This window comes from Ascidia mentula, chromosome 9, assembly GCF_947561715.1.
Source record: "Ascidia mentula chromosome 9, kaAscMent1.1, whole genome shotgun sequence".
NCBI lineage: Eukaryota > Metazoa > Chordata > Ascidiacea > Phlebobranchia > Ascidiidae > Ascidia > Ascidia mentula.
The window spans coordinates 14755909-14773454 of record NC_138574.1 but is presented as its reverse complement, the minus strand read 5'-3'; the positions used below and the strand labels follow the sequence as shown (position 1 = coordinate 14773454).

General features: G+C 37.3%; 3 protein-coding genes across 6 annotated transcripts; all 3 read right to left on the bottom strand.

Annotated features, from left to right (window-relative positions):
- Positions 1 to 580: 580 nt before the first annotated feature.
- On the bottom strand, positions 581 to 8728 carry LOC145913459 (choline/ethanolamine transporter flvcr2b-like). 3 transcript variants are annotated; one of them, XM_083001114.1, is made up of 12 exons: positions 8527 to 8728; positions 8235 to 8422; positions 5591 to 5822; positions 4964 to 5059; positions 4249 to 4390; positions 3675 to 3818; positions 3275 to 3342; positions 2466 to 2569; positions 1986 to 2096; positions 1681 to 1786; positions 1198 to 1309; positions 581 to 1029 (listed from the first exon to the last, which is right to left on the bottom strand). In XM_083001114.1, the coding sequence occupies exons 2-12, from the start codon at positions 8402 to 8404 to the stop codon at positions 953 to 955; spliced, it is 1362 nt and encodes a 453-aa protein (XP_082857240.1). In that variant the 5' UTR covers positions 8405 to 8422; positions 8527 to 8728; the 3' UTR covers positions 581 to 952. The 3 variants fall into 3 exon arrangements, with proteins under 3 accessions (XP_082857240.1, XP_082857239.1, XP_082857241.1); XM_083001113.1 differs by having other exon boundaries at positions 8556 to 8728; XM_083001115.1 differs by lacking the exons at positions 8235 to 8422; positions 8527 to 8728 and adding an exon at positions 6796 to 7096.
- Positions 8729 to 9332: 604 nt separating this feature from the next.
- LOC145914769 (serine hydrolase BPHL-like) lies at positions 9333 to 12340 on the bottom strand. The gene is made up of 6 exons (XM_083002607.1): positions 12204 to 12340; positions 11848 to 12014; positions 11403 to 11556; positions 10717 to 10877; positions 10255 to 10361; positions 9333 to 10186 (listed from the first exon to the last, which is right to left on the bottom strand). Exons 1-6 carry the CDS (start codon positions 12298 to 12300, stop codon positions 10087 to 10089), a joined length of 786 nt encoding a protein of 261 aa, XP_082858733.1. The 5' UTR covers positions 12301 to 12340; the 3' UTR covers positions 9333 to 10086.
- Positions 12341 to 12417: 77 nt separating this feature from the next.
- Positions 12418 to 17513, bottom strand: LOC145914768 (uncharacterized). Of its 2 annotated transcripts, none has more exons than XM_083002606.1 (13): positions 17375 to 17513; positions 17213 to 17319; positions 16719 to 16885; positions 16298 to 16451; positions 15981 to 16141; positions 15818 to 15924; positions 15584 to 15682; positions 15032 to 15159; positions 14529 to 14695; positions 14133 to 14286; positions 13868 to 14028; positions 13667 to 13773; positions 12418 to 13278 (listed from the first exon to the last, which is right to left on the bottom strand). In XM_083002606.1, the coding sequence occupies exons 1-13, from the start codon at positions 17446 to 17448 to the stop codon at positions 13176 to 13178; spliced, it is 1689 nt and encodes a 562-aa protein (XP_082858732.1). In that variant the 5' UTR covers positions 17449 to 17513; the 3' UTR covers positions 12418 to 13175. The 2 variants fall into 2 exon arrangements, 1 of the variants encoding a protein (XP_082858732.1); XR_014403397.1 differs by having other exon boundaries at positions 13222 to 13278; positions 13342 to 13773.
- Between the last annotated feature and the right edge of the window lie 33 nt (positions 17514 to 17546).

Sequence of the window (17546 nt, the reverse complement as noted above, 5' to 3'; positions counted from 1 at the left end):
ACCAGCATTGCATTTTAAATTGTGGGTCCTTGGTGAACCATCTGTTTGAATGCTAATAATAAAAACAGTGTTTATTTACGCCTCAGCCCCAGACACAGCATGAAGGGACAAATATGAAGGGCGCGCACAAAACAATAATCATTCAACCATAAAAGGACCCAAAACATTCCAAGTACCACAAAAGGTTTAATCTAAAAAAAATCACCATCCTAACTACGCTAAGTCCAGTCTACATTCATAAATATTTTACGAAAAAAATGCACCTAAGTTTTTCGACTCTGAACAATGGATGTTATTTTGTCGTAAACTTGCTGATGTTTGTTAAACTAGTCACGCGTAACGAAAATTTTCAACCAGTCAAGCATAACACAAAATAAACAATTAACAAGATTTCTATGAATACTGCCAAGTGTGCAAAACTGGAAAAAAATTTGCCGTAGCTTAGACACTGTAAATTAACTGGTGATTTTTCTTTAAATATATCCAACACAACTATATAGTTTCTGTTGTCGAGGTCCAATTGCAAAGTTGTTTTGGTGTGACTATTTACTGTATTTTCAGATATCAGAATTTTTCTCCGTTTATTTTGACAAAAACACTCAACCGTTTGCATAAGCATTTGTATAGTTGCTATGGCGATAGTTTAAAACAAAACAGCGAAATGGCACCACAGGAATGGACAACAAAAATATTGTTTGAGAATAATCGTACAGAGCATTACTTTGAATGAATCGGAAGAGAATCTCTCTCGTCCAGAAAGGAAAAATGAAATCTTCGGGAAAAACTGCACGAAGAAACGTTGCTGATCCAAGCTCCGCAGTTTTGACATAAACACATATCGGAATAAATTTGTTTCACAGCAAAGCGTTTCAGAAAGTCGTATGAAAAGCATATGAAATGTTGCAACACAAAACCATGTACTAGACACAGTGCTTTTTTGCTCAAACTTTCATCAAATTTCATTAGTTTTCAGTTGATCGAACATTTTCTGATTTTCTCTTTGACGTTTGAGATCCTCAGATATGGTGACTGTAAAGTAAGTGTGACTTAACATTTCTATATTTTCTATACACAAAAGTCACGCTCCGGCAATCAGAGACACTAAAAACTTTGTAAAATGCCAAATTTCTCCATATAGTTTAATATACTCTGAATTAGTTCCTTTTTCACCAGCGTTTAAAGTTACACTGAACTCACCTGTGACGATAGCTCCAAGCAGAAGTGCAGCGCAGAGAAAAATGTTGGCCCCCAGGACGGAAACAGCAGGAATTAACTGACCCATGCATATTGTGAATATGATGCCGAACGTCTATACAATTAACAAATACACTGAAAAGTCCATGTTGGTGCAAATATTGACCTGTACCCAAGTTATTTACACAGCAAATTGTGTCTTACTAACTTCAGATGAATTTCGGGATAAGCGGAGAAGTGTGCTGTAATTATAGTACTAAGTTTAACTTTCGCAAAACGTCAACAGCGACTAAGGAATTGTGTCAAACCAAACCTCTTTGTTTTTCCCATTACAATATTTTTAATGCTTTTTATTTAAAACTTACAATCCCCCATTTTGCATACGGAACGGTTTGGAAGTGTAGTACACGAAGACTTTACGTTCCAGTTTACGGATACTGAACAAACTTCATAGAACGTCATTTTTTATACTTGAGAGGAATTTACCTGCGCTGATGCGTTAACCAAACCGGAAGAACTTCCTTCTGATATCGGATACGTAATTTCCGCTGCGAATTCGAATCCAATCGGGAGGTATCCGGTCATTGTAAATCTAACAGTAAACACCCTGCTGTCATGCGTGAAGTTTTTGAGAATTTTTTTCCGGAAAAATGAGATTCAGCCGTGAATATTATTATTTCATTGCTTCCAGGAACGTTTAATGTTGGGCCTTAGTCCCAAGTTACAGTTTTAAAATGTTGAACCTAGTGGGACTCGAACTCTTGACCTCCGGACTTTTTAACCAGACTTACCCCAAAAGACTGCTTGTGACGTAAACAATCCAGAGGTGACCGAGACTCAAGGTAGCTGTGTATGCGGCCATAGATAAAAGAGTGAGGAAATAAACTGTTACAGTGGTTTTCCTGCGAAACAACAGAATTTCAATATTATGAAACATCACACACAGCTTCGTATTTCTTCAAGACAAACAATATAGCCAATGAAACTGCTTCGAAATTCAATTTTCAGACGTTCCAATTGTATATACAATCATGCTCAATGAATTTTGTAGCAGTTACATTGTAGGTTTTGAAGGTTTTTAAAAGTCTGTTATCACCACCCGCTTGGACAGACGTGTTAATGTAGTAATGATGTCTTAGTGCGTTTTACTATGAAAGGATAATGCTTGAAGAATCGGCGAATGGACAATTATTGTAATGTAAATGATACATTCTTTAAACAAAATATTTTTAAGCAAATAAAGCAATTTAGCTATGTTATGTAACTGTTACTTGTAAGTTCTGGTACGATCGAGCCAGATTCCCCAAATAATGGATCCAACCACCCCTACCACAACCATAGATAGACCGATCTGCCCGGCGTCGACAACTTTATTCTGCAAACAAATTCCTTGAAAACATGTTTGCCAGTGAAATATGGGCCTCCCCACGCATGGAAGGTCCTTCGTTCTTATGAACTAAGAAGTGTTTGCATTGCGGTCGCACGACAAATATTTTCCGCAACTTCCTGCTTGGTGACAACCGAGCTACCACAGCGGTTTGCTGTCAGGTAATAAAGTAAAATTTTTGTGAGATACAAAATGTTAGTGAAACCATTTGGAGGTTTCGACTTTAACCCACCACAAATTTTTGACCTTGATCACAAACAGCATGGAGACGTTTATTTCCGTAGTTAAATCCGTCAGCTTCCTTACTTAAGACAAATACTTCCGCTGTAATAAACATGGTCTTGGAATGTGTTTGTCTTGATTGAGAAAGCTGACTGATTTTAGCCAGCAGTAATCAACGTATTATGGTATAAAGCATAAGAAATGGAAATCGTGACAGCAAATTCAACAGAGAAGGGGATGATTCCCAGAATCAATTACAAAAGAATCAATATTAAAATACAAAATCGGTCGTCACAAACTTCACTAATTTTGAGGCAAAAATCGGGTTTGGCTACTATGCATTTGACAACCAATCCTTAACAATTACCGAGTGTTGACCGTGGACCGCGTCAAATACGAGGTAAGCAACTTACAATTTACACAACAGAAAGCAGGCATTCGTGACATGAATCACCCAAGCGTGAAGCTTACCGGATAGGAATCGAGGATCTCTTGGTTTAGAAGAGTCGAAATCGCGTAAAACGACCCTGTGTTCACTCCTGTGGGTGATAAGATGGAGTTAAAAGCACACATCACGAATTAGCACGCTAACATATAGTTAAACATTTGGATATGAACGCCAAACAAATCTCCACTGATTAATAAATATTTGCTTAATTTCTTTCGTGTGACGTCATCATGCAGTGTACTGCGAATGACGTGGAATCATGCACATTACAAATCTTAACATATTGTGCTGGCATTTAAACCTGCTTCGAGTATGTCCAAGGTATTTCAATACATACAAAACCTAAGCACGCACAGTTCGTTTAAACTACTTTAAAGTTCGGTCACCAACAACGTTAGATGGGGGTTTACCCACTAATCATACCATAGGTTATAATAAGAAGGAAAGACGGAAGACTGAACAATAGTTTCCTAATGGATTGGAGATAAGATTCCTCTTTGGCGCTTTGCTTCAACAGAAAGTTGGCTTGAGCCCTGCTCGGTGGGAGTGGAGGTTGTTTCTTAAAAACTGAAAAAAAGCGGGAAAATTACACATGTCTGTATCGTTTCCGGTGATTCCCCCCGAACTGTGGGTGGGTCAAGTTTGTGGAAAGAAAATAAATTCTTGCGTGCAACCGGGGTCAGGGGGTCAACATAAAGGTTTTTACGTCAACCGATCAGTCAAGTTTGCATAGAGCACCCTAAGGACGTATATGTAAATTTAATGTCAACCCTAATTCCAGTTTGAAGCGCTCAAAAGTCTTAAAAAACAATTACATATTTTGCATTACCTTTCCTACGAACTTGGGCAAAGTTTTTCGCAATTGCCAACAAATGTTAACAAGTATGTGCCAGTGAACATAATACATAGAACCTCTTAACACACCCAGGACTCGTATGGAAAAACCACAGCAGTAAATACAACGAGATTCCAAGAGGTTTTACAACAAGGTACTTACATATGGCAACTAGCACAGCGAGCGCAGTCGTTATCGCGGCCGTCCCGATAAACATGTACCTCAGGTTAACCGCCACAACTTCCAAGTCGTCTACATCCGGGACTATTTGGGGCGGGAGGAGGAAACCAATAGCCACGCCGAGCTGGGAGATATAAATCATATAACGGGGATTACAAATTACCACTGTGGGTTAAATCATTGTTTTTACGCTAAACTTATGTAAAATGTAGTGAGCTGCAGACAGAGCCACTGTTTCGACCTAATATTTCTCATCAGTGCAGTCCGTGGAAGTCTTGCTTATATATTTATCGTTGTAAGTCACATCATAGGTGCACTGTTGCATCTCAAGATAAACACAAAATTAACTCTATTGGTTATTGTGTGAAATAGTTGGTTCCACACGAGTGGGTCTCAAAGTAGGGCAGCGTTGGTTGGTTGCAGAGGTTTGGTAATTTCTGGGGTTCTCTATCATTTATACTGATGTGTTTCTTCTAAATTTATGGGAATGCAAATCAAAAATGCAAGTAGTATGCATTTCGTTGCAGTTGGACTGGAAAGCTCAGAGTCCACAATGTCTGAGACGGGATTAATAGGGCTTGTAATCTCTGCATCACATTTGCTTGGATAAAATGCCATAACTTATACGCTTAACTCCGCAAGGATCGTTCAACAGGTTTCACGCACTGGAAATAAGTTGATTTATAATAAAAGTCACCTGGTTTCCAAACACGGCGATCGCACAAGCCGTCGAAACTTCTTTCGGACCAAACCAGGTTGCAGCCACTTTCGAAGGCATCCCAAGGATGAAAACCTGAAAATACGAAATATTAGAGTTTCCATGACAACCAGGGACAAAGCGTCTAAAATGATCGAAGTGAAGTCTGTGTTCTGGTGCCACAACCGTATGTTTTCAATCTAAATTTTCAATCTTTGACATGTGCCCCGTGCCACATATTACAAGATATACGCAATTCGGAAATCACGAATTTCCGCGACATCTGGTTTGAAAGATTGTTTCCTGCCAGGTTTCTGTGAAGAATTCGCCCGGGTTCGGAAGTTTTGTGAGAAGAAAGTATGTGGATAAAATGCAAACAATTCGTCCAATTAATTTAACCAAATTCACTGCTTCTCAACCTTTTATGCCTTGTGACCCCTAAGTAATATTCAAGGAACCACGCGGCGCCTGCTCATCCATAAAACACGCAAATGGCGAAAACCATTTACACTGAATTCTTACATAACGCAATCAGTGTGTGGACTGACCCCCCGTACAACGACCCGTTCCCTCCCCTTCACACCATTGGTGATTGGTCAGCTTGATAAACACCGACTTATTCTTTACCTGCGCAATGGAGCACACAGTCTGTCCAAGCATCGTCACGGCGAAGAGATGAGGTTCGGCAGAGGCGATCTTGATTATCGCTCCCAGGGCGTTCAAAGAGGAACCGAGAATCGCGACGACGCGAAATCCCTTTGTGTCGAGTAACCACGTGACAGGGAATATGAGGGGGATGTACACGAGCATGTAAACCATCGACAGCCAATCAGTGGTGGTGATTTCGACTCCGTAGAACCTTCAAAAGTACAAGTACAGCATATGGGATAAACCTTGGTGTATAGCAAAGCCAAAACTAATCATTATAAGTTTGTTGCTAACGCTGCCAGGCATACTATTTGTAATTAAAAGCTCTTCTGGCAAAAGAAAACTTGTTAGATCATTATAAGGTAACGTTTCAAACACTGCTGTGTTCATCATCAGTGCTGTAAGCTTACTGATTTGCTGAGTTGCGACTAAGCGTCTACGAAAGCGGGCAAGCGAATGCAGAGACAAGCACAGCAAAAACTTAACAGCATTGATGATGAACACAGCAATGTTCAGACGTTTGCTTATAATGATTAGCTTGACTTTTCTCTTAATTGTTATCCACTTCTAAACTGTTTGCACCTTTAGGATATACCTTTTGAGTTTAATCGAGTCGGAAAGTACACAATTTTTGTCAAGTGAGGATTCATTGTGTAGAAAGCCAAAGTGAAAATGCTTGACATGCTGAGCAGAAGTCACAAAAACACCTGCATTCACCACCAGTGTATGAACTAACTGGCATGTCTGCATCGATTACATTGTGATGTAAGGAGCAGTAATGTGATTTTGTTTTCTTATGGTATATGTGGCTTCATAGCAGTAATGTGACTGCCTTCAAATAACACTGCGTCGTTGAGTTGACATTTGAATATAACGGACGCGATCAAATAACTCGGAAAATGGCGAATTTATTTTCATTTGTCTGACGTTCCGCGAAAAAAAGGGATCGAATTTCTCGGCTGATTAATTAAAGTTGGTTGTCAAAATTTTGCGGGAGCTTGGTTATTGCTGAATTAAATTGGATAATTTGTATATTGTGTAAAAAACTACCACGCGCGTGGACAATAAACAAAGGAAATAAAATACAATATAGACACCGATGAAAACATTACGGTTGTCCACGCAGTCAGGAAATCTAATTGATTTACGGGAAATTACAAAAACTCTTTTTGGAGTCCACTTACGACGTAAAGTCCAATTATGCGGGCTCCAATGCAAATAGCATTACATCGGTTTTGTCGGCTTTGTGGTAGTTGCAAGGATGGGATCAAATATTAACTTTCTGCAGTTAGTACGTCATTGTGTGGTTACCACGCTCACTATATTGCTAACACCTTTGTCGTTTCCAAGCGGTTAATGATATCAACTCCCGCCCTTATCGTAGACATGTAATTTCCAATACACAATTATAAATCTCATTCCTGAGTGTATTTTCTACTTCTGGGATAATCTTAACAGAAATAACACAGTTAGGGTGTCGATTTATGCCTTTTTCTCCATTCTAAGTGTTCGACACGCGACACCACTGTTCGACACGGACGGCGTGAATAAATGTTGAGTTACCGGTATACAGTACCACGAACAGACCAACGCTATTGTTATCTGCAAAAGTCTATAAATTGAATTACTTCGATAACTTAATTAAGCCTAACGTATCGGTCACGCCAATCTTGCAACTTTCACATCGATCTTACTAGTATTCTTTGTTCGAAGATTGGACGCCAACGATTAACATGTAGTTGTCAATTTTGCCGTAGATGCTGGTGGCAAAAGTGGTTCGAAGACGTCGGTACCAGTATAAGTCGTTTAATTTTAAACCGCAATCAATTATTTGGGAAGAAATTTGTGTTTCGAGTCACTATCAAACAACAGCATTTAACTGAACGGTTACGTAGTGCTGAAAACTTAATGGCATCATCGTTTGGGATCCCCACCCAAGATAAATTTGTCTGTTTAGATGGCTAAATAAACGCAATCCAAATAAAAAAAAAACTGTTAGCACTTATGTTACCGTTCAGCGAATAAGCACATTATACCTAGAACTAACCATTGTTTCCAAACATGGAGCATTATTACCTAACACGTGGTATTGTTACCAAACATATTGCATTGTTACGAAACAAGTGTAACGTGACGTAAGTACAAAAATCCTGTAATCGAAATAAGCCTGGTCGTTCTCAAGCGTTAGTTACCAGATACGACATTTTTACTATTCAACACGCACGACAATTTTTCCCAAATTTTATGAGGAAACTGGTATCAAGCTATTGAGAGCTGCAGACGGGGTGTACACACTGTTACGGTATCAAGTTACTTTCATGAAACGTTTGATTTGGGAAATAAACTACTTTTAAACCCAATCTTTAAATGGGTTCAAACGCGTCATCAGCAATAACGAATGATTACATCCGCGAAATACAGGATGGGATACCGTATTCCCACAGACCAAAACTTCACTAAACGTATCGCTCGTTCCGCATCACATCTCGTTATGCTTAGTTGCACATGTTTAAAGTACTACCAGTTTATTTTAAATCTCAAACCCAGAGTCCTATAGTATAGCACTGGTAATAAAAACATTATTCAAATACGCTGTTAAACTGCTTCAATGTATTTCCCCTACCGTGTTGTAATGTTGCTTATGATGCTGTACTGGATCCATTGAAAAGCGTTGGTGCCGGAATACAAACAAAACAGGCCAAGAATCAACCACCTCCTGCGATACAACTTGGTCGGTTGCACAACCTCCTCAGAGCCTTTATCAATTATCGTGTCTTTGCATTCTTGATCCATTGTCACCACCGAGCAAGTCTGAAACACATCAGAAATCTCCTCACAACATTACGTCACAAATAAACTTCGAGGTTAAATAGACCCCAGTGGTTACGTTATTTATCACACGTCACAACGCTAACCTGAAGCAGATACAAAAACAACAACCTACAGTCAAAAACAGGACTGAATGAGATTGGCTCGCTTTGTTACAGTGTCTTAACTAATGAGTCTTTCCTGTCTGCGTGTTGTCTCCCTCCACAGTTTCTCTTTGTTCAGCAAGCCATTAAACAAACGACAACCCCTAAACCGACTTGACTTGATCCATAAACTCAAACAGCCCTTACGTCGTATACCGGCACTCGCGTTGAAGCTACTGAAACAAAACCACAGACACCCGCGTTTTGTGGCAAATACTTCTTTCCTTCCGTTTAAACAAAGCAGTCACACAACGTTGGCGGCAACAGAGTCGCTTGGCGCTGGTTCGATCTTTTCGATTCGAAATCCAGAACAAAACTATTCAAAATCACCAACTTCTGGTGTCTGATATTATTGGACTGTCTATTATCGTAACGCTACAAGATCTGTTTCACTAAAAATCAAGATTAAGGTAAACCATGCACTGGTTTCAATACTTTCGTGATGTACGTTTATATCCTTCGTGTTCAAAACAAAGTTGTAAATGAATTGCATTGATTGCATTTGTGTTTTTAAGCAGCTTTGAGTGTTAACCAATGCCACTCGCGGCGCTGGAATCACAATAGTCAAAGGTTGCCCTCGACGTGAAACTACAGGGATATAACGTTGTTTGGGCAGACGACGCGAGTCAAGATTTCGTGTGCAACACAATGGAAGTTTTAATGAAACTGTATTAGAATAGGAAACAGTGGCGCTGCCAGGCTAAAACCAGCAAGCAAAAAAAAAACGATTTTCAAAAAAAACAGTCCATCTGGCACAAAGTAACATGTAATTTATTTTGCCAACGATTTTTCAGTCATTCGGCCTGAACAATTCTGGTAGCTTAAATACAGCTATGTGAAGCAACAGTTTGACATTGATAAGCAATTTTTTCATAGCTTTGAGTACAGAAAGCTGCAATGCTGAACAGAAGCTTTAGAACAGTGTTTTCCAACCGGTGGTACGCGAGCACTTTCCCGTAATTTGTGGATATAGTTCGAATTTCAAAAATTCGTCAGTGATCTCAAAATGTTTGTTACTTCATCCCCTAGGTTACTTTGTAACACTCAACCAGGTGGCATCGAAATTGTTTTACTTCCACGTGGTACGCAACCACAAAAAGGTTGGGAATCAGTGCTTTAGATACCACCTGTGTTCATCACTGACTGCATCGATTGCACCGGAGCACAGATGGATGCAGAAGCAAAACGTTCCACAACTATGCAGCTATTGAAGAGAAATAAAGCAGCAATGTGCAGACACGTGCGCGACAAGGAGACTACAATGTCTACTTTAGCTACCAATTCGCAACATTATCAAAAAAACATTCCGGCTCTTTTAATAACGATGTTGCAATGTTAAGCGTCCCGGAAACACTTTGAAGTTGTCACGCATATTGCATATGTTGCATAAAAATACGTTTGAAATAACAAAAAAAGTTACCAAGATGTTCTTAAAATTGCATAACTCTTGGTAATTGCTTGGTGTCAGAATTATACACAACGAAAACCATAGAAATTTTAAAGTTAAAGTTTGGAAGTGGTGAGAAATTGTTCAACTAATGAATTAAATTTGTCGGCGAATCTCAAGTGAATATTGTGTTTTCCATCGTCCCAAACCACCAGCCTGTAGAAAACAATGAGGTAAAATAGATTTCAAACACACCGCACTCCAACACAGGTTAAAATCCTCACTTGGTGTTTTTGATGTGTTTGTTTATGTATTCAGCATGAAAAGTTGGAACCAAGGCATCTTTTGATCCATGAATAATTAAAGTGTTGCAAGAAATCTTCGGTAACTCCTGTTTAACACAGAAATAAATAAATTTACTGCTCTGGCAAATATGTGACATAAAATGGAAACAGAATGATTTTTTACATCACAATCAGGCCTGTTACGCTTGAACGATTTAATTCAATCCAGCTAAAAGGGTCTGCCCCAAGAAAATTGTTAGCTCCAAATTTACCAAATTTTTTTGTTATTTTCGCCAAACTACCTGATGTAATGATAATATAATTATTCTAAATGTCCTTTCCTAAAGATATGCCTAAAAATGACTTTTTCAAATTGGCCCTGATAACAAACAGGGTTGCCATTTAGCCATTTTCCGTGAAGAAATCATTTCTATTGTTACCATATGTTAGAACACAACATACATTTCTGTACAAGTCCGTTTCGCCATTCTCATCCAATAATTTTTCCATTTCTTCATAACAATCAACCCAACGATTCACAATCAATACAAAATAATCCTTCCGGTAAGCATCCAGCATAGACTTCCTCATTCTGGCGCTCCAATTGTTCAAATCTCGTAAAGCTGAAAAAGCAAAATGGCAAAGCTAATAACTTGCTGGTTAGCATTGTGCAATGCAAGGTTAGCCCGGTCGTTACTAAGGTTACATAACATCATGGCTATTTTTCATATATTTATGACAATAATTACCAAATCCTTGCAGTATCACAAACGTTTCGAATACCAATACTGCGTTCATCATTAGTGCGAAACCGTAACTGAATCTTCATTAATTTATGAACAAAACACACAAGTTTAGTAAAACATTGGTGAAATAAAGCTTATTATCAATCTTATGCATGTCCCCAATTGTAACCCCAACCTGGCAATTACAGGCTTTTCGTTAGCAATGGTACACAAGAAGCACTTTGTATATATAGGATCAGCCTGGTATATTCAGGAATATAAATTTCACCTTTTGGACATTCATAACTTCGTTATAGGATTCTATTTGAATCAGAAACTGGCAATGCTGTACGGGGAAAATATGTATTCCTGATTTCTCTGCTTATCCTGTTCTTCGCAAGTGCTTACTATTATCAAACTTACCGCTACATGGTACGAAATCCTGTTTTATGAGATATGAATTGGTTCCCCAAATCACGAGCTTCTTGACCCGTTCAGGCCATTTAGCAGCAAGGATACAAGCAGAGTTCCCTCCATCACTCCAACCAAGTATGGAGTACGTCTCAAACCCTAACACCTAATGAGAAAATAAGGGTACAGTTTCTTGGATAGAAGGTATTGCCATACACATGAAGTAATGCAGATTTTAAGTAAGCAAACAACAACGTTTCGTGATTTTTTGGGCTTGGACAAAAGGTAAAACTTAAGATAGACAAGCTATTGTAACCCTTATAGTTATTTAGGTTGTAAATGAGTTATTTGTATTTAGAATTATTAATAGACATTTAACACATTATGTTTTAAATATAACTGTCATATATTATCCAATAGGCAAAAAGGTTTTGCACAAAACCATGCGTTTGAAAACCTGCATAAGTCCTGCGGCATCATATGCATCTCTGTATAAATAATCCAGTGGAAAATCTCGAACCGGGGGACAGGACTTTCCATAACCTCTTGGATCGAAAGCGATCAAAGTGAACAGATCATGATTTAGTTTCTCGAGCTGTGGCTTAAAGTCTGTCTCTATGGTCCCTATATTATATGTACATTTTACACAGTAGTAGTTGAAAGTTGCGAATTTCAAGGCAAGTTAATGCATTATTACAAAATTTTGCAAACCAACATATCACATTTAGTTAAATCTTTACAAGTTTAATACCAAGTAAAATTTGATTTAAATAAATGAGAAAAAAGGCCAAAAAATACCACCAGTAAACTCACCAAATGAGCCAGGTATTAACAGAAGTGTGTGATTTCCATGTCCCACTTTTACATAATGAAGGTTCACCCCATTCACCAATACCTTATTGCCTTCCATTACAGTTACATAATGTTACGAACACACAACCCTAATTCCTAAAACATAAGACAAGATTCAGTTTTATTGCAAGAACACGAATTACACAAAAACTTGAACTTTCTGGAACATTGTTTCACAACATTTTCCCTTTTAAGGGGTAATTTAACATTTTTAGAGCTTCATAAGCTCTTGAACTTAAAATCCAGTTACTGGGATGGTTTTAATTTGTAAATGCATAGAAACAATAAAAAAATATGACCGGGGGGCAATGTGGAGCTGTTAGATAAAAAATATTACATGATACTTTCCGTTTTGACAATAAATTTGATTTCAAAATTTAAGGTCCCTATAGAGACAATACAACAAGGCATAATGAGATACAGAAGGTAATGTCACAACTATAAGTTGCTGTTGTTTATAACTAGATACTTTTGAAGAAACAGCGTAAACAGTGCAATGATCAAGAAAACATACCATATTCTTTTGACACAAAACGTATGAAACTGACAAAAAGAGTACAAATTACACAACTGAATTACAAGCGATCATATTTGGTTAACATGTAAGAAATATTTACAATTAACTTTTTAATTTGTGGAACTTGCAATACAAGTTGCATTTAAACAGAACTTGAGGTTTAAAACTTTTAGGTTTTTTCAATAAAACTTGAGGTTTTTTTTTGAGTAAAACTTGAGGTTTTGTTTGAGTAAAACTTGAGGTTTTTTTGGGGGGGAATAAAACTTGAGGTTTTGTTTGAGTAAAACTTGAGGGTTTTTTCAATAAAACTTGAGGTTTTGTTTGAGTAAAACTTGAGGTCTTTGGTGAACTAGCTGATAACTTGCCCCCACATCTTCAATTAGCAACGTAATTAAAATCATGAAAGTGTTGCACACTTATAATTTAGCAAGAGATGTCAAGAATTCCTCAACAAGAGTATTAAATTTATCTGGATGTTGGAGGTGAAGACTGTGCTTCCCGTCCTCCCAGTAAACTAACCTGCGGGGAAAAAAGTGAAATCGGAGAGTAAAAATTGTTGTCACAAGATTAATTTGCCTGCACCTTAGTCAACAAATTTTAGGTGAAGATGTATTGTTTTAGAACAAATGTTCTGACCAAATCGAAACACGAATAATCAAGTTCCCCCGAAAAGTAAAAATGAAATATAAAACAATATTTCAGATGTTCAAAGCAGGTCCAGGAATACAAATAACTCTTAAAGGTCAGTTCTTAAATTTTTTGACTACTTTTTTTGAAACAATTCAAATTATTCAAATAAAGCATTTACATGATTTTAACAGAAGCTCAAGTCAGCATATACACAATTTTGCTCAAATTTATAACATTTAAATATTAATTGAGAGGTTGTTGATGATAATATGATTACTTTGAATCCTTGATGTTCTTGCAAAAATATTTTGGGTAAAACTCGAAAGTTTTTTTGTCTTTGACCCCATGAATGACCAGAGTCTGTGCCTTTATTCGAGGTAGCTCCTGTAGGGAAAGTGTAATCAGTTAATAAACAAACAATGGTTACATAACTCTCACAAATATAAATGATTTACACTCAACTTAAAATGTGACCTACATGTCTGTACAAGTCAGTTTCACCATTTTCGTCAGCATTTTTTGCCATCGTGAGAAGAAAATCTGCCCAACCGAGCCAGATTTTCTCGTAATAAGATTGTTTGCCGACATCTTTTAGGGATTCGTTCCCTTTCTGATTTTGTTTGTTTGGATTCCTGGCATCTTCAAAACAAATCAAGGAAAGTACATCAATTATTTGAAAAGATGCAAAAATATTTCCATAAAAATTTAAGCAGACTAATTGCAGTTACAAAAAATTCACACACCTTCCACTCGCTGCATGTCATGTTTTACAACGTAAGCGTAAGCTCCCCAGATCACCAGCTTTTTAACTCTTTCAGGATATTGTGCTGCTAGAATGCAAGCGACATTACCACCATCACTCCAGCCAAGAACAGAAAATGTTTCAAATCCCAATTGCTAAAAAAATAAATTTAATTTTACACCTTTTTAATGTTGAAGTATATCACGCTATAACGTGACAAGGCCTATTACCCAAAAGGCACTTAATTGACAGGAGTTCTTAAAAGATATGAAACGCGTTTTTCACTTTATAATCAGATTAAAACTGTGAAAAAATATTTTTTGCTGCTGTTTCAATTTTGCAGATATAAGTTCAGTTATGCGGAGTCAAGAAAACTAAATCATATTTTGAATCCTACTTGCATGAGTTTTGCTCCATCATGAGCATCCCTGTACATATAATCAAGTGGAAAGTCTCGATCTGGAGGTCTGGACTTTCCATACCCTCTTGGATCAAAAGAAACTACTGTGAATAATTCCCTGTTGAATTTCTCCATCTGGGGTCGAAAGTCAGTTTCAATACAGCCTGCATAAATAAAACTAAATTTGTTGAAAACAATACACATTTAAAGTGTTTGATTCTTTACACACAAAAAATACATGAGCTAAATGTTGTGTTTTAATTGCGGTGTTAAACTCTGACCAATCTCGCAGCATGACAGACAAAACTTCAGATAATTTTTTTCGTTCAATTGTACCATAGGATTAGTTCTATTGTAAATGCCTGGCAGCATCAACAGCACAATAGAATGAGCCTGTTTGCAAAAACTGACTAAAATAATATCAACCCAAAAAATTTAATCAAAACTTATCATAAACAACAAAATGATCATTTTTACTTATCAAAGACATCAACACCCACCAAATGAGCCAGGAATTAACAGAACTGCATGGTTTCCATTTCCAGCCTTCTCATAATACAGTTCTACACCATTTACCAATGTCTTCTTTCCACTCATTGTTTCAGTTTTTTTAGCACTCTCTAAAAACCTGTAATCAGTCACAGAATGTAATAAAATATATTTGTGAGTGCAACAGCCTAGTTTTTGAAAAGACATAATGCAAAAATACATAAACTGCTATATCCAAATTGTAGTATCAAAAACTGCTAAAGAAGTGACACAATTGCGACAACACTCAACTAGAAAGCAAACCGTTTAGTAATTAATGCAGGTGAGGATAACATTGAGAATAGAAGAAAACAGCCACAAAGTAGCAAGCATTTATTGTGTTAAATTCACAAATCATTTGGACAAAGCATAATATTTGGCACAATTCAAGTTCACTCCATCCATGTTCCACACAGGCAATCGTGCAATTTCATGTAAACTAGGGATCAGGACGCAATAATTCTGAAGAAAGCAAATTAAAAGATATGTGGAAAAGACAGGGTGTTGGATTAAAGTTCACGTACCACGGTTCAGAAGATGTGAGGAATTGTTCGACAAGTTGGTTGAATTTGTCTGAGTATTTCAAGTGTAAATTGTGCTTTCCATCTTCCCAACATTCAAGTCTGTGGATTAAATCAAAATATTGATTAAGCTACGGACAGAAGTGCGGTGGTTTGTGACATTGCTCAACTACTTGCCAACACTTCAATCAAACACATGAAACAACCACACTGGTTGCTATGGCAACAAAACAATACCTGGAACTCTTGATGTGTTTGTGCAGGTGATCAGCTTGGAATTGTGGCACCAAAGCATCTTTCATTCCATGAACAATCAAGGTCTCAGATTTAATTTTAGGCAACTCCTGTCGTAGAGTTTACATTATGTACCAACGTGGCATAAGGTGTTCGGGTGATTTACATTTTTGTACAAATCTGTGTCACCGTTCTCATCCGCACTTTTTGCCATTTCACCAAAAACATCCACCCAGGAATGCCAGGTTTTTTCGAAATAAGATTCTCCGTAAATATCTATCATGGGTTGTTTCATTCGTGCGCTCCATTTGTCAAGATCTCTAATCCCTTTAAACATTTAAAGATTTTATTCTGTTGACAAAATATTCCAATAAGACCCTAAAGCTAATATTTGAGATACATTGTCAACCACAAACAATATTTGAAACATAAGGTAGTCAATGCAATTGCAACAAATTTATTTTAACATGTCATAAAATGTACCTTGATACAATTCAAGTTCTTGTTTAGAAAAATATGAATTGCTTCCCCAAATCACGAGCTTCTTGACCCGTTCAGGCCATTTAGCAGCAAGGATACAAGCAGAGTTACCTCCATCACTCCAACCAAGTATGGAGTACGTCCCAAACCCTAAAACCTACAGAAATAAAATTTAATCAACTGATTGAATAGTAAGTTTAATGAAATCGCTTTAAAATGAAATCGCTTCATTGGGTTTAAAGCCAAATAAATTCTTTACCGAAAGAATGGATTCGAAAATTAATGGTGAAAAAGTTTGTTTATTAAGGGCTCAAAATTTTAACAGAAACTTTGATATCAAATTGCTTGTGAATCTTCAATGTACACAAAAGTATCACTTCACCAAAAAATTATGCAATAGAAAGTTAGAATCAACATTTCAAACCTCCATCAATCCAGCAGCATCATCAGCATCCCGGTATAAAAAGTCAAGAGGAAAATCTCGATCAGGTGGTCGTGATTTTCCGCAACCTCTTGGGTCAAATCCAATTATTGTGAATAAATCTCTGTTGAGTTTCTGCAGCTGGGGTTCAAAGTCAGTCTTTGTGCTTCCTGTAAAGATACATGCTCAGTTCTTCGCAGTGGGGCGATCCCGCCTTGCTATGCGTAAGCATGGCATTACTTCTGCTCAGTTCTTCTATCCTTTAGAAACCATATTAATAAAGTTATGGGAATAAATCCCAAGCAGGCGAATAACTTAATGCATCTTAGTACAGATGGCACTGCCTTGTTGCAGGAATAGTATATAACCAAATTACAAATATTACAAATAAACAATATCACACAAAAAAACATTACAAAATGCATTATCATATGAAAAACGTTTTGATACTGCGTAATTGATGAACCTTCCGATTTGTACCTGGGTAACTTGCTTACCTAATGCTCCCGGGAATAATAAAACAGGATGATTTCCATTTCCAACTTTTTCATAGAAAATGTTGACGCCATTTACATTAGCCTTGCTGTCACTTATCGATCTGATCCTGCACAAATTTAGCGTAAAATCAACATTTGTTAAAGCACAAAAAAGTGACTTACGAATTTATGAAGTTGAATTTCCTACAATGTGAAGAGATAGTTGTAGTTGTTCGTATTAACCCCGCGAAAATCATTTTCTTTTACTTCCACTTTCCGTTGCAGAGATAATTCTGCAGACTCTGCAATAACCAACAATATGTAAACATATTTTGCCAAGCTAGTCAACCGTGAA